This window comes from Procambarus clarkii, chromosome 13, assembly GCF_040958095.1.
Source record: "Procambarus clarkii isolate CNS0578487 chromosome 13, FALCON_Pclarkii_2.0, whole genome shotgun sequence".
Taxonomy (NCBI): Eukaryota; Metazoa; Arthropoda; class Malacostraca; order Decapoda; family Cambaridae; genus Procambarus; species Procambarus clarkii.
In genome coordinates, this window is record NC_091162.1 from 24,902,286 (window position 1) to 24,918,809 (window position 16,524).

The window sequence follows — 16,524 nt, forward strand, 5'->3', positions numbered from 1 at the left end:
GTGTGTTGTAGTATGGTCTGGTGGGTTGTAATGGGTTGTATTGTGATCTGGTGTGTTGAAGTGTTTTCTGGTGTGTATTGTATTGGGGTCTGGTGTGTTAAAGTGTGGACTGGTGTGTTGTAGTGTGTAGTAGTGTAGTCTGGTGTGTTGTAATATGGTCTGGTGTGTTGTAGTGTGGTCTGGTGTGTTGTAGTCTGTTGTACTGTGGTCTGGTGTGTTGTAGTTTGTGTTGTAGTGTGGTCTGGTGTGTTGTATTGAGTTGTAGTGTGTTGTAGTGTGGTCTGGTGTGTTGTAGTTTCTTGTAGTGTGGTCTGGTGTGTTGTAGTTTCTTGTAGTGTGGTCTGGTGTGTTGTAGTGTGGTCTGGTGTGTTGTAGTGTTTTGTAGTGTGGTCTGGTGTGTTGTAGTGTTTCTGGTGTGTTGTAGTGTTGTCTGGTGTGTTGTAGTGTGGTCTGGTGTGTTGTAGTGTTTCTGGTGTGTTGTAGTGTTTCTGGTGTGTTGTAGTGTTTCTGGTGTGTTGTAGTGTTGTCTGGTGTGTTGTAGTGCTGTCTGGTTTGTTGTAGTGTTTCTGGTGTGTTGTAGTGTTTCTGGTGTGTTGTAGTGTTGTCTGGTGTGTATAGTTTGTCGTAGTGTGGTCTGGTGTGTTGTAGTGTGGTCTGGTGTGTTGTTGTATGGTCAATTGTGTTGTAGTGTGGTCTGGTGTTTTGTAGTGTGGTCTGGTGTGTTGTAGTGTGTTGTAGTATGGTCTCGTGTGTTCTAGTGTATTGTAGTGTTGTCTGGTGTGTTGTAGTGTGGTCCGATTTGTTTTAGTGTTTTGTAGTGTGGTCTGTTGTACTGAAGTGTGGTCTGGTGTGTTGTAGTGGTGTCTGGCGTGTTGTATTGGGGTCTGGCGTGTTGTAGTGTGGTCTGGTGTGTTGTAGTGTGTTGTAGTACGTTCTGGTGTGTTGAAGCGTGTACTGGTGTATTGTAGTGTTTTGTAGTATGTTATGGTGTGTTGAAGTGTGTCCTAGTGTTTTGTAGTTTGGTCTGGTGTGTTCTAATGTGATGTAACGTTGTAGTGTGGTCTAGTGTGTTGCAGAGTGGTCTGGTGTGTTCTAATGTGATGTAACGTTGTAGTGTGGTCTAGTGTGTTGCAGAGTGGTCTGGTGTGTTGTAGTGTAGTCTGGTGTGTTGTAGTGTGATTTGGTGTGTTGTAGTGTGGTCTGGTGTGTTGTAGTGTGGTCTGGTGTGTTGCAGTGTGGTCTGGTGTGTTGTAGTGTGGTCTGGTGTGTTGAAGTGTGTTGTAGTGTGTTGTTGTGCGGTCTGCTGTGTTGTAGTGTTTCGTAGTATGGTGTGGTGTGTTGAAGTTAGTTGTAGTGAGGTCTGGTGTGTAGTAGTGTTGTCATGTGTTTTGAAGTGTAGTCTGGTGTGTTGTAGTGTTGTCATGTGTTTTGTAGTGTAGTCTGGTGTGTTGTAGTGTTGTCTGGTGTGTTGAAGTGTGTTCTGGTGTTTTGTAGTGTGTTGTAGTGAGGTTTTGGTGAATTGTGGTGTGGTCTGGTGTGTTGGTTTTTGTTCTGGTGTGTTGCAGTGTGGCCTGGTGTGTTGTAGTGTGACCTGGTGTGTTGTAGTGTGTTATAGTGTGTTCTGGTGTGTTGCAGTGTTGTCTGGTGTGTTGTAGTTTTTTCTGGTGTGTTGTATTGTGTTGTAATAAGGTCTGGTGGGTTGAAGTGTGTTGGTGTGTGGTATGGTATGTTGTAGTGTGCTACAGTGTGGTCTGGCGTGTGTTAGTGTGTTGTAGTGTGATCTGGTGTGAGTAGTGTGTTGTATTGTGGTCTTGTGTGTTGTAGTGTGTTATAGTTTGATCTGGTGTGATGTAGTGTGTTGTATTGTGCTCTTGTGTGTTGTAGTGTGCGCTGGTGTGTTGAAGTGCTGTCTGGTGTGTTATAGTGTTTTCTGGTGTGTTGTAGTGTGTTGTAATGGGGTCTGGTGAGTTGTAGTAAGGTCTGTTGTGTTGAAGTGTTGTCTGGTGTGTTATAGTGTTTTGTGGTATGTTGTAGTAAGGTCTGGTTTGTTGAAGAGTTCTCTGGTGTGTATAGTGTTTTCTGGAGTGTTGTAGTAAGGTCTGGTGTGTTGTAGTGTGTTGTAGTGTTGTCTGGTGTATTGTAGTGTATTGTAGTGTTGTCTGGTGCATTGTAGTGTATTGTAGTGTGGTCTGCTCTGTTGTAGTGTGATTCGGTATGTTGTAGTGTGTTGTAGTGTGATCTGGTATGTTGTAGTGTGGTCTAGTATGTTGTAGTGTGTTGTTGTGTGGTGTATTGTGTTGTAGTGTGGTCTGGTATGTTGTAGTGTGTTGTTGTGTGGTGTATTGTGTTGTAGTGTGGTCTGGTGTGTTGTAGAGTGTTGAAGTGTATTCTGGTGTGTTGTAGTGTTGTCTGGTGTGTTGTAGTGTGGTCTGGTGTGTTGTAGAGTTTTGAAGTGTAGTCTGGTGTGTTGTAGTGTGGTCTGGTGTGTTGTAGTGTAGGCTGGTGTGTTGTAGTGTGGTCTGGTGCGTTGTAGTGTGGTCTGATGTGTTGTAGTGTGGTCTATTGTGTTGTAGTGTGGTCTGGTGTGTTGTAGTGTGGTCTGGTGTGTTGTAGTGTGGTCTATTGTGTTGTAGTGTGGTCTGGTGTGTTCTAGAGTGTTGAAGTGTGGTCTGGCGTGTTGTAGTGTGTTCTGGTGTGCTTTAGAGTGTTGATGTGCGGTCTGGTGTGTTGTAGTGTAGTCTAGTGTTTTGTAGTGTGGTCTGGTGAGTTGTTGAGTATTGTAGTGTGTTTGTCTGGAGGGTTGTAGTGAGTTTTTGTGTGTTCTGCTGTGTTGTATTGTTGTCTTGTGTGTTGTAGCGTGTTTTGGTGTTTTGTAGTGTGTTGTAGTGAGGTCTGGTGTGTTGTAGTGTGTGTTGTAGTGTGCTCCGGTGTGTTGTTGTGTAGTTTGGTGTGTTGTATTGTAGTCTGGTATGTTGTAGTGTGTTGTAGTGTGCTCTAGTATGTTGTAGTGTGGGCAGGTGTGTGCTGTGTGGTCTGGGGAGTTGTAGTGTGGTCTGGTGTGTTGTAGTGTGGTCTGGTGTGTTGTAGTGTGGTCTGGTGTGTTGTAGTGTGTTGTAGTATGGTCTGGTGGGTTGTAATGGGTTGTATTGTGATCTGGTGTGTTGAAGTGTTTTCTGGTGTGTATTGTATTGGGGTCTGGTGTGTTAAAGTGTGGACTGGTGTGTTGTAGTGTGTAGTAGTGTAGTCTGGTGTGTTGTAATATGGTCTGGTGTGTTGTAGTGTGGTCTGGTGTGTTGTAGTCTGTTGTACTGTGGTCTGGTGTGTTGTAGTTTGTGTTGTAGTGTGGTCTGGTGTGTTGTATTGAGTTGTAGTGTGTTGTAGTGTGGTCTGGTGTGTTGTAGTTTCTTGTAGTGTGGTCTGGTGTGTTGTAGTTTCTTGTAGTGTGGTCTGGTGTGTTGTAGTGTGGTCTGGTGTGTTGTAGTGTTTTGTAGTGTGGTCTGGTGTGTTGTAGTGTTTCTGGTGTGTTGTAGTGTTGTCTGGTGTGTTGTAGTGTGGTCTGGTGTGTTGTAGTGTTTCTGGTGTGTTGTAGTGTTTCTGGTGTGTTGTAGTGTTTCTGGTGTGTTGTAGTGTTGTCTGGTGTGTTGTAGTGCTGTCTGGTTTGTTGTAGTGTTTCTGGTGTGTTGTAGTGTTTCTGGTGTGTTGTAGTGTTGTCTGGTGTGTATAGTTTGTCGTAGTGTGGTCTGGTGTGTTGTAGTGTGGTCTGGTGTGTTGTTGTATGGTCAATTGTGTTGTAGTGTGGTCTGGTGTTTTGTAGTGTGGTCTGGTGTGTTGTAGTGTGTTGTAGTATGGTCTCGTGTGTTCTAGTGTATTGTAGTGTTGTCTGGTGTGTTGTAGTGTGGTCCGATTTGTTTTAGTGTTTTGTAGTGTGGTCTGTTGTACTGAAGTGTGGTCTGGTGTGTTGTAGTGGTGTCTGGCGTGTTGTATTGGGGTCTGGCGTGTTGTAGTGTGGTCTGGTGTGTTGTAGTGTGTTGTAGTACGTTCTGGTGTGTTGAAGCGTGTACTGGTGTATTGTAGTGTTTTGTAGTATGTTATGGTGTGTTGAAGTGTGTCCTAGTGTTTTGTAGTTTGGTCTGGTGTGTTCTAATGTGATGTAACGTTGTAGTGTGGTCTAGTGTGTTGCAGAGTGGTCTGGTGTGTTGTAGTGTAGTCTGGTGTGTTGTAGTGTGATTTGGTGTGTTGTAGTGTGGTCTGGTGTGTTGTAGTGTGGTCTGGTGTGTTGCAGTGTGGTCTGGTGTGTTGTAGTGTGGTCTGGTGTGTTGAAGTGTGTTGTAGTGTGTTGTTGTGCGGTCTGCTGTGTTGTAGTGTTTCGTAGTATGGTGTGGTGTGTTGAAGTTAGTTGTAGTGAGGTCTGGTGTGTAGTAGTGTTGTCATGTGTTTTGAAGTGTAGTCTGGTGTGTTGTAGTGTTGTCATGTGTTTTGTAGTGTAGTCTGGTGTGTTGTAGTGTTGTCTGGTGTGTTGAAGTGTGTTCTGGTGTTTTGTAGTGTGTTGTAGTGAGGTTTTGGTGAATTGTGGTGTGGTCTGGTGTGTTGGTTTTTGTTCTGGTGTGTTGCAGTGTGGCCTGGTGTGTTGTAGTGTGACCTGGTGTGTTGTAGTGTGTTATAGTGTGTTCTGGTGTGTTGCAGTGTTGTCTGGTGTGTTGTAGTTTTTTCTGGTGTGTTGTATTGTGTTGTAATAAGGTCTGGTGGGTTGAAGTGTGTTGGTGTGTGGTATGGTATGTTGTAGTGTGCTACAGTGTGGTCTGGCGTGTGTTAGTGTGTTGTAGTGTGATCTGGTGTGAGTAGTGTGTTGTATTGTGGTCTTGTGTGTTGTAGTGTGTTATAGTTTGATCTGGTGTGATGTAGTGTGTTGTATTGTGCTCTTGTGTGTTGTAGTGTGCGCTGGTGTGTTGAAGTGCTGTCTGGTGTGTTATAGTGTTTTCTGGTGTGTTGTAGTGTGTTGTAATGGGGTCTGGTGAGTTGTAGTAAGGTCTGTTGTGTTGAAGTGTTGTCTGGTGTGTTATAGTGTTTTGTGGTATGTTGTAGTAAGTTCTGGTGTGTTGTAGTAAGGTCTGGTTTGTTGAAGAGTTCTCTGGTGTGTATAGTGTTTTCTGGAGTGTTGTAGTAAGGTCTGGTGTGTTGTAGTGTGTTGTAGTGTTGTCTGGTGTATTGTAGTGTATTGTAGTGTTGTCTGGTGCATTGTAGTGTATTGTAGTGTGGTCTGCTCTGTTGTAGTGTGATTCGGTATGTTGTAGTGTGTTGTAGTGTGATCTGGTATGTTGTAGTGTGGTCTAGTATGTTGTAGTGTGTTGTTGTGTGGTGTATTGTGTTGTAGTGTGGTCTGGTATGTTGTAGTGTGTTGTTGTGTGGTGTATTGTGTTGTAGTGTGGTCTGGTGTGTTGTAGAGTGTTGAAGTGTATTCTGGTGTGTTGTAGTGTTGTCTGGTGTGTTGTAGTGTGGTCTGGTGTGTTGTAGAGTTTTGAAGTGTAGTCTGGTGTGTTGTAGTGTGGTCTGGTGTGTTGTAGTGTAGGCTGGTGTGTTGTAGTGTGGTCTGGTGCGTTGTAGTGTGGTCTGATGTGTTGTAGTGTGGTCTATTGTGTTGTAGTGTGGTCTGGTGTGTTGTAGTGTGGTCTGGTGTGTTGTAGTGTGGTCTATTGTGTTGTAGTGTGGTCTGGTGTGTTCTAGAGTGTTGAAGTGTGGTCTGGCGTGTTGTAGTGTGTTCTGGTGTGCTTTAGAGTGTTGATGTGCGGTCTGGTGTGTTGTAGTGTAGTCTAGTGTTTTGTAGTGTGGTCTGGTGAGTTGTTGAGTATTGTAGTGTGTTTGTCTGGAGGGTTGTAGTGAGTTTTTGTGTGTTCTGCTGTGTTGTATTGTTGTCTTGTGTGTTGTAGCGTGTTTTGGTGTTTTGTAGTGTGTTGTAGTGAGGTCTGGTGTGTTGTAGTGTGTGTTGTAGTGTGCTCCGGTGTGTTGTTGTGTAGTTTGGTGTGTTGTATTGTAGTCTGGTATGTTGTAGTGTGTTGTAGTGTGTGTGTCGTAGTGTGCTCTAGTATGTTGTAGTGTGGGCAGGTGTGTGCTGTGTGGTCTGGGGAGTTGTAGTGTGGTCTGGTGTGTTGTAGTGTGGTCTGGTGTGTTGTAGTGTGGTCTGGTGTGTTGTAGTGTGGTCTGGTGTGTTGTAGTGTGGTCTGGTGTGTTGTAGTGTGGTCTGGTGTGTTGTAGTGTGGTCTGGTGTGTTGTAGTGTGGTCTGGTGTGTTGTAGTGTGGTCTGGTGCGTTGTAGTGTGGTCTGGTATGTTGTAGTGTGGTCTAGAGTGTTGTAGTGTGGTATGGTGTGTTGTAGTGTGGTCTCGTGTGTTGTAGTGTGGTCTGGTGTGTTATAGTGTGGTCTGGTATGTTGTAGTGTGGTCTAGGGTGTTGTAGTGTGGTCTGGTGTGTTGTAGTGTGGTCTGGTGCGTTGTAGTGTGGTCTGGTGTGTTGTAGTGTGGTCTAGGGTGTTGTAGTGTGTCTGGGGTGTTGTAGTGTGGTCTGGTGTGTTGTAGTGTTGTCTGATGTGTTGTAGTGTAGTCTATTGTGTTGTGGTCTGGTCTGGTGTGTTGTAGTGTTGTCTGGTGTGTTGTAGTGTTGTCTGATGTGTTGTAGTGTAGTCTATTGTGTTGTGGTCTGGTGAGTTGTAGTGTTGTCTGGTGTGTTGTAGTGTTGTCTGGTGTGTTGTAGTGTTGTTTGGTGTGTTGTAGTGTTGTCTGATGTGTTGTAGTGTGTTGTAGTGTAGTCTATTGTGTTGTGGTCTGGTCTGGTGTGTTGTAGTGTTGTCTGGTGTGTTGTAGTGTTGTCTGATGTGTTGTAGTGTAGTCTATTGTGTTGTGGTCTGGTCTGGTGTGTTGTAGTGTTATCTGGTGTGTTGTAGTGTTGTCTGATGTGCTGTAGTGTGTTGTAGTGTAGTCTATTGTGTTGTGGTCTGGTCTGGTGTGTTGTAGTGTGGTCTGGTGTTTTGTCGTGTTGTCTGATGTGTTGTAGTGATGTCTGGTGTGTTGTAGTGTGGTCTGGTGTTTTAGTGTGGCCTAGTGTGTTGTAGTGTGTTATAGTGTTTTCTGGTGTGTTTCAGTGTGTTTGTAGTGTTGTCTGGTGTGTTGTAGTGGGGTGTAGTGTGGTCTGGTGTGTTGTAGTGTGTTATAGTGTGGTCTGGTGAGTTGTAGTGTGTTATAGTGTGGTCTGGTGTGTTGTAGTGTGTTATAGTGTGGTCTGGTGTGTTGTAGTGTGTTATAGTGTGGTCTGGTGAGTTGTAGTGTGTTATAGTGTGGTCTGGTGAGTTATAGTGTGTTATAGTGTGGTCTGGTGAGTTGTAGTGTGTTATAGTGTGGTCTGGTGTGTTGTTGTGTAGTCTGGTGTACCCTGGTGTATATGGACGGAACTGGCACTAGTATACCTACCTCTGAAACTACTTTTCACAAAATCGCTGGACCAAGGGGTAGTCCACCTAATTTGGAAATGTGCAAAAATCAGCCATATTTTCTAAAAGACAGAAAGAGCTCAGCAGAAAGTTAGCGGCCGGTCAGTTATACATCACACATGTGCAAGCTCACGGAGACAGTCCTCAGGGAGGAAATCATTCACCATCTTTATGTGAACAATCTTGTACACTCAACACAACATGGGTTTGTTAAGAACAGATCCTGCCTTACCAACCTGCTCACATTGTTGGAAACTGTCACCAGCTACTGGGACAAAGACCTTCTGCTGGATGTAGTGTACATGGAGTTTGCTGAAGCTTTTGATAAGGTGCCACATGGAAGACTGGCAAGTAAACTACAGCCACATGGCATAAATGGCAACATATTACAATGGCTAAAACAATGGTTGAAGGAAAGAAAACAACGGGTCACGCTAAATGGAAACTAATCTGACCACTTGGACCATCTTGTCATTTTCATCAATGACACAAATGAAAGTGTTACAAACCCCGTTATCTTGAGGTTATCTTGAGATGATTTCGGGGCTTTTTAATGTCCCCGCGGCCCGGTCCTCGACCAGGCCTCCACCCCTAGGAAGCAGCCCGTGACAGCTGACTAACACCCAGGTACCTATTTTACTGCTAGGTAGCAGGGGCATAGGGTGAAAGAAACTCTGCCCAATGTTTCTCGCCGGCGCCTGGGATCGAACCCAGGACCACAGGATCACAAGTCCAGCGTGCTGTCCGCTCGGCCGACCGGCTCCCGATCCGTCAGTAAATTTGCAGATGACACAAAGATTTATGGTGTAATGGGAAATAAAAATGATATTAAAGCCTTACAGAGAGATCTACACGAACTCCTCAAATGGTCAGAAGACTGGCAAATGCTTTTTAATATCGACTAATGCACGACCCTCCTGCATGTGGGACATAACGACCCACGCTACAACTTACACATTAATAACATTACATTGCAGCAGATTGATGAAAGAAAAGACCTTGGAGTCAAGAGCCACCACTCACTGAAGGTTAGACAGCAGGTTGGGGCAGCAGTTAATGAAGCTAACCAAACCTGAGTAATAATCAAGAGTTCCTTTGACTTTAAACCTCCCAAAATATACTTAATTTGGAATTAACTAATATTACTCGAAATAATAACTTTAAATATAAAGGCAAGTGCTTTCAGTCATGCGAAACTAAATACGTTTTCTTTAATCGAATAGATCAACATACCAAATGGTATAACTTAGTATATCAGCATGTATGACCTTTACAAACAGAATTCACCAGAATATATTTTAAAATCCACGCCTTACAGTGTATAATCTTTACCTTCCATATACAGTCTAGTTTCATCTAATCTTTTGTTGCTGTTTGGTTTCCTTTGTAATACTGTGAAAGACAAGCAAGGGTGTGTATGTATGTTCGGGAAAAATAATGATTACAAACAAAATGTTGATAATAATAATAATGTGCTCGCAATAAAAATATAAACCAACACAATATCTATACATACTATTCATTTTCAAATAATACAATTGATTTTCCCAGAATACAATTAATTTTCCCAGAATACTAAGAATGTTCATTCCAATGTGTTAGAAGAAGTGTGGTGTGGTGACGAAGAGCTTGTGTTACAGGAGTTCGGGTACTGCGCCCTCTGGACCTTCTTCTACCTGACGGCGGCCTCAGCGTGTGCCGCCGTGGGTGGCGTTGACGGAGCCGCTGCCGCCGCCGCCTTCTTCGGCTACGTGGCCATGATCCTCTACGGTATCGACGCTTTCTTCAAGTTCAAGGCCTGGCGGAGCGGCGAGCTGGCTCAGGGCGAGCGCCAAGTGCAGATGGCAGAGCCTGGCATGCCTTCCCCTGGGGCGTACTAATACCCTGACTCTTTCAGCAGCGCTGGTGCCCCCGGAGAGAATTAGGCTCGGGGTGTTGTTGTTGCCCCCGGGCAAGGTGGGGGGCACAGTGTTGCTGCTCCGAGGGCAGTGTTCCTTTTCAAGGGGTAGTGTCATTACCCGGCGGGAAATGTTGCTGCCTATGGGTAGTGTTTCTGCACATTGGTAATGTTGCTGCCCTGGGAGGTAGTGTTGCCATCCCGAGGGTTATTGTTGCTACCCCGGGGTAGTGTTATTGCTCTTCGGGAAGTGTTGCTCCCTGGGTAGAGTTGTCCCTTAGTAGAGTTGCTGGCTCAGGGTATTGGTGTCCCTCGATAATTTTGCTGCCGCGCTGATTGAATTGATGTTCCGGCGGTAGCTTTGCTGTTTCGGGGTAGTATTCTTACCCCTGGGAAATATTGCTGTCTTAGAGGGGTAGTGTAGCTGCCCTGGGGGTAGTGTAGCTGCCGTGGGGGTAGTGTAGCTGCCCTGGGGGTAGTGTAGCTGCCCTGGGGGTAGTGTAGCTGCCCCTGGGGAGTATTGTAGCTGCCCTGGAGGTAGTGTAGCTGCCCTGGGGGTAGTGTAGCTGCCCTGGGGGTAGTGTAGCTGCCCCTGGGGGGTATTGTAGCTGCCCTGGAGGTAGTGTAGCTGCCCTGGGGGTAGTGTAGCTGCCCTGGGGGTTGTGTAGCTGCCCTGGGGTAGTGTAGCTGCCCTGGGTGGTAGTGTAGCTACCCTGGGGGTAGTGTAGCTGCCCTGGGTGGTTGTGTAGCTACCCTGGGGGGTATTGTAGCTACCCTGGGGGTAGTGTAGCTACCTTGGGGGGTAGTGTAGCTGCCCTGGGGGTAGTGTAGCTACCCTGGGGGGTAATGTAGCTGCCCTGGGGGTAGTGTAGCTGCCCTGGGGGGTATTGTAGCTACCCTGGGGTAGTGTAGCTGCCCTGGGGGGTATTGTAGCTGCCCTGGGGGTAGTGTAACTACCCTTGGGGGTATTGTAGCTGCCCTGTCGGTAGTGTAGCTATCCTGGGGTAGTGTAGCTGCCCTGGGGGGTATTGTAGCTACCCTGGGGTAGTGTAGCTGCCCTGGGGGGTATTGTAGCTGCTCTGGGGGTAGTGTAACTGCCCTTGGGGGTATTGTAGCTGCCCTGTCGGTGGTGTAGCTATCCTGGGGTAGTGTAGCTGCCCTGGGGGTAGTGTAGCTGCCCTGGGGGTAGTGTAGCTGCCCTGGGGGTAGTGTAGCTGCCCTGGGGGTAGTTTAGCTGCCCTAGGGGGTAGTGTAGCTGCCCTGGGGGTAGTGTAGCTGCCCTAGGGGGTAGTGTAGCTGCCCTGGGGGTAGTGTAGGTGCCCTGGGTGGTAGTGTAGCTGCCCTGGGGGTAGTGTAGCTGCCCTGGGGGTAGTGTAGCTGCCCTGGGGGGAGTGTAGCTGCCCTGGGTGGTAGTGTAGCTGCCCTGGGGGGAGTGTAGCTGCCCTGGGGGGAGTGTAGCTGCCCTGGGTGGTAGTGTAGCTGCCCTGGGTGGTAGTGTAGCTGCCCTGGGGGTATTGTAGCTGCCCTGGGGGTAGTGTAGCTGCCCTGGGTGGTAGTGTAGCTGCCCTGGGGTAGTGTAGCTGCCCTGGGGGTAGTGTAGCTGCCCTGGGGGTAGTGTAGCTGCCCTGTGGGTAATATAGCTACCCTGGGGGTAATATAGCTGCTCTGGGGAGTAATATAGCTGCACTCGGGGGTAGTATAGCTGCCCTGTGGGTAGTGTATCTGCCCTGTGGGTAGTGTAGCTGCCCTGGGGGTAATATAGCTACTCTGGGGGTAATATAGCTACTCTGGGGAGTAATATAGCTGCACTCGGGGGTAGTATAGCTGCCCTGTGGGTAGTGTATCTGCCCTGTGGGTAGTGTAGCTGCCCTGGGGGTAATATAGCTACTCTGGGGGTAATATAGCTACTCTGGGGAGTAATATAGCTGCACTCGGGGGTAGTATAGCTGCCCTGTGGGTAGTGTATCTGCCCTGGGTGTAGTGTAGCTGCCCTGGGGGGGGGGGTATTAATAACAGTTGGTGTACACATAGGGGCCATCATTGGCTAGTGTTAGGGCAGTAGTGTCAACAGATCGTGAGAGTGTTAGCTAGTGTATGACTGGCTCAGGTGCTGTGTGGTTATTAACACACCTACACACCCACACACACTCACACACACACACACACACCACACACACACACACACACACACACGCACACACACACACACACACACACACACACACACACAGTCACGCTCACACACACACACACACACCACACACACACACACACACACACACACACACACACACACAGTCACGCTCACACACACACCCACACACACACACACACACACACACACACACACACACACACACACACACACACACACACACCACACACACACACACACACACACACACACACACACACACACACACACACACACACACACACACACACACACACACACACACACACACACACACCACACACACACACACACACGCACACACACACACACACACACACACACACACACACACACACACACACACACACAGAAGAGTTGTGACAGACGAGGATTGTAGGATCCTCCAAGAGGACTTAAACAAGCTGCAGAGATGGTCAGGGAAATGGCTACTGGAGTTTAACACCAGTAAATGTAAAGTTATGGAAATGGGATCAGGTGACAGGAGACCAAAGGGACAGTACACAATGAAGGGGAACAGCCTACCTGTAACGATTCGAGAAAGAGACCTGGGAGTGGATGTGACACCTAATCTAACTCCTGAGGCACATATAAATAGGATAACGACAGCAGCGTACTCTACACTGGCGAAAATTAGAACTTCATTCAGAAACCTAAATGAGGAAGCTTTTAGGGCACTTTACACTGCCTACGTGAGACCCGTCTTAGAGTATGCCGCGCCATCATGGAGCCCCCACCTGAAGAAACACATAAAGAAACTGGAGAAGGTTCAGAGGTTTGCGACGAGGCTTGTCCCAGAGTTACGAGGGATGGGATATGAAGAGCGGCTGAAGGAACTGAACCTAACGACACTAGAGAAAAGAAGGGAGAGAGGAGATATGATAGGGACATATAAAATACTCAGGGGAATTGATAAAGTGGAAATAGATGAAATGTTCACGTAATAATAACAGAACGAGGGGACATGGGTGGAAACTGGAAACTCAGATGAGTCACAGAGATGTTAGGAAGTTTTCTTTTAGCGTGAGAGCAGTAGAAAAATGGAATGCACTTGGGGAACAGGTTGTGGAAGCAAATACTATTCATACTTTTAAAACTAGGTATGATAGGGAAATGGGACAGGAGTCATTGCTGTAAACAACCGATAGCTAGAAAGGCGGGATCCAAGAGTCAATGCTCGATCCTGCAAGCACATATAGGTGAGTACATATAGGTGAGTACACACCACACACACACACACACACACACACACACACACACACACACACACACACACACGCACACACACACACACACACACACACACACGCACACACACACACACACACACACACACACACACACACACACACACACACACCCCACACACACACACACACACACACACCACACACACACACACACACGCACACACACACACACACGCAGCACACACACACACACACACACACCTGGGTGTGTGACCTCTTCCGCTGTACCAATTCGTCTGTTCGCTTCGCAGATAATATTAACAAAATTACATTATTGTATGGTAATGTTATTCTTGTTCCTGTAATTTATCGTTGGTTATGATCCTAAGGTAAAAGAAATTATATTGATAGTTAATGGGCATAAACTTTCATATTCAAAATTATCAATGTCACATTGTTCCCATTTGCAAATGCCCTTGATTTCATTGTTTTACTTTTGTAAATAAAATGTTTTACACAGATGTTTGATGTTAACTATACAAATATTTAGGAAATGTACCATTAATCCATACTCATCTGTTGTTGACTCAGCCGTCAGCACCTATGGCCGGGCCAACACTACCTTAAAACTATAAGAATCAGGTGAAACAAACAATTAAGGAAGTACGTACTGCAGTTTGAGATTATTCTGTACATAACCCGTAAATAGTCTGTTATTGACATTGTTGTTGTGAGTGGCGTGACCCCCAGGGGACGGGCCTGTGTGCGCGCGTCTGCGGCCTCACCGCGCGTGGTGGTGGTCGTCGTGCGCTCTGCGCTCTTCACCCTTTACCTGGGTCGTCTTGGTGTGTCTTAAACCAAGTTTCATTTCTTGTCTCTTGGAACTAGTCCATTTCCGTGTTCTTTATCTATGTACAGTATCCTGAAATTGATCAGTTGCCATGTTTATGACTCTGATCTTATCTGGAGTTGCCATTGATGGTCTGCTGACCTCTGGTGATGCCTTCAGTGGTCTGCTGACCTCTGGTGATGCCTTCAGTGGTCCGCTGACCTCTGGTGATGCCTTCAGTGGTCCGCTGACCTCTGGTGATGCCTTCAGTGGTCTGCTGACCTCTGGTGATGCCTTCAGTGGTCTGCTGACCTCTGGTGATGCCTTCAGTGGTCTGCTGACCTCTGGTGATGCCTTCAGTGGTCTGCTGACCTCTGGTGATGCCTTCAGTGGTCCGCTGACGTCTGGTGATGCCTTCAGTGGTCTGCTGACCTCTGGTGATGCCTTCAGTGGTCTGCTGACCTCTGGTGATGCCTTCAGTGGTCTGCTGACCCCTGGTGATGCCTTCAGTGGTCTGCTGACCTCTGGTGATGCCTTCAGTGGTCTGCTGACCTCTGGTGATGCCTTCAGTGGTCCGCCTCGGTGCTGCTGGAAGTTCGTCCCTTGTTACTGTCTTTAACTGGCCCACATACACTACATTAGCACTCATTTAGTTGCCTCTCTGCATCCGTTAGTTTTTAACTTATAAAGATGTTTTATGACTCAGGTAAAATGAGTTTCCGTCAGTAATATAAAGTAAGGTACTGTAATATTGTTATTATATATATTTGTTAATGACCAACAGTGAAGGAGATATTCTCCTCCGGCCATGTTGAGGGCGCCGCCACCCCAGGTCCTGGTGGCAGTCACCGGCACCCTTCACGCCACGCTTCTCTCACTCCCAGTTATACACGAAACCAAAAATATTCAGGTTATTCCCAATAGAATTTGGATTATTCACATTATATTTGAATCTAAGTTGGATTTTCTAGATGTCTATAAGGGGGGTAGAAGGTTCATAATTAACTATTAATCAAAGTATCATGTTTTATGAATTATAAGAAGTTCAGTTTTTTGTAAGAAAGTGTAGCAAATGTACTGAAATGATGGAATAATAGTAAATTATTGACCCATCATACTGAGCCGGGAAGGATCATCAAGACGCAGGTGTTGATGCGCCCTCCTTCGCTGGAACATCAGCTTTACTTATACGTAAATTGATGAAACATCAATTTGATGGTTTAGACAAGAGAATATATTAATATAAACATAACAAATATAAATAAATACGTTGTCTAATCTAAGGTGCTTCAGACTCACTTAAGACACTTCTTAAACTATTATGGACCCCCATACTCATCATGTGAGGCATGGCAGAAAGGTTATCATGGACCCTATACTCATCATGCAGGCGGTGGCGGAAAGATTATTAAGAACCCCAAACTCAACATGAGGGTGGTGGTGGAAATGCTATCATGGACCCCATACTCATCATGTTGGCAGTGGTGGGAAGGTTACTGTTATGTATGTTCTGAAATGTCTTCACCACTGTCTGCATGCCATACGGGCGCCAAAATGTAATGAATGTATATTAGCAGGCGAGCGGCAGCACCAAACATGAGACCCGGCGATGGAACCAAATATTACCTATAGTTTGATCAGGTGGTCATTGCCAATCAAAAGTTGCTTGTTTGTATTGCCGTGAACAGTTTGGGTCATGGTGACGCAAGTCCTGGGCATAGTCATGTGACCAACGTCTGTGCTGTTAAGCCTATACAACGAAAAACTTGAAACTATGTCATTTGTCAATGTTGTTGATAACTGCTGGGAAATAGCAAAAAGGGATGGGGTCCCTAGTCTCTTCAGGCCATAAGCCCTACAATCTCGTCAGGCCACACACTTGACAGTCTCTGTACGCCACGGACATGAAGCGCAAGGGATGGCTTAACGGACGTCTTCGTCTCTTGCACCTGCCCCATCTAGGAAAACAAGGAACCGTGAGGCGGGGGAATATTCAGCCTACGAACGGCACTTTGTAGTCTGACGCGAGCGCTATGTAATCGAGGGCAGTGAAGAAGAAAGTGTTCCACTGTATCCTCCTGGGTCGGACACCACTGGCTGTATGGAAAATCTACCAGCCGTAGACGATGGAGTTGTGCAGCCAGGCAGGTGTGCCCAATCCAGAGACAAGTGATGGCCATGCCGAGCATTCGAGAATGGTCACGAGTCCATAGGACGAGTAGAGGAGCCTTCCTGAAGATCCACTAGAGAAGAGGACCTGTGTGCTGGCACCATCATTGCCTCCCAACTCGCGAGGCAAGCCGCCCAGAGTTGTAAGAGAGTTTCGATGAGGTCCAGAGGAACATGTGTAAACTCCTGGAGACCATGCGCCATCCCTGCTGCTGTGTCAGCAAACTCATTGCCATTAATTCCGACATGTGACGGAACCCATTGGAGACAGATCAGCCAACTCGGAGTACCAGAGTATGACAGCAGTTCTCTATGTATCTGTGACACAGTATGACAATGAACTCGCGGATGCCAAGATGATATCAGATGCAGGACTGTAATAGTCCTGCATAGAAAACCACCACCAAGGGCCCTGAAACTTGTCGAAGGAGTCGTAAGGCCAGTAAGAGTGCAAACAGTTCCCCGGCCAGGCACAAATGAGCAGGGGAAAGCTTCCACGTCTGATAGAAGGAGAATGTAGCAAAGTATGCAGCCGTAGAGGTACATGTTGTAGTGTGGTCTGGTGTGTTGAAGTGTGTCGTAGTGTGGTCTGGTGTGCTGTAGTGAGGTCTGGTGTGTTGTAGTGTGGTCTGGTGTGTTGTAGTGTGGTCTGGTGAGGTCTGGTGTGTTGTAGTGCTCCATAGGTACCCCATCCATGGAAGAGTGCCACCTTCACTGCCATGAACTCAAAATGCCCTCCCATGAAGGAGTGGATTCGGAGCAAGGAGCT

The 16,524-nt window shown here is 46.7% G+C and overlaps 1 protein-coding gene across 1 annotated transcript in view; it reads left to right on the plus strand.

The window, feature by feature from the left end:
* The window catches only part of LOC123757265 (plasmolipin), a 155,532-nt gene extending 142,254 nt beyond the window's left edge, over window positions 1-13,278 (plus strand). The window contains exon 4 of the mRNA XM_069323814.1: window positions 9,117-13,278. Coding sequence (XP_069179915.1) covers window positions 9,117-9,356 — 240 coding nt within the window. The 3' untranslated portion in view covers window positions 9,357-13,278. The remainder of the gene's footprint in view (window positions 1-9,116) is intronic.
* Window positions 13,279-16,524: the final 3,246 nt, after the last annotated feature.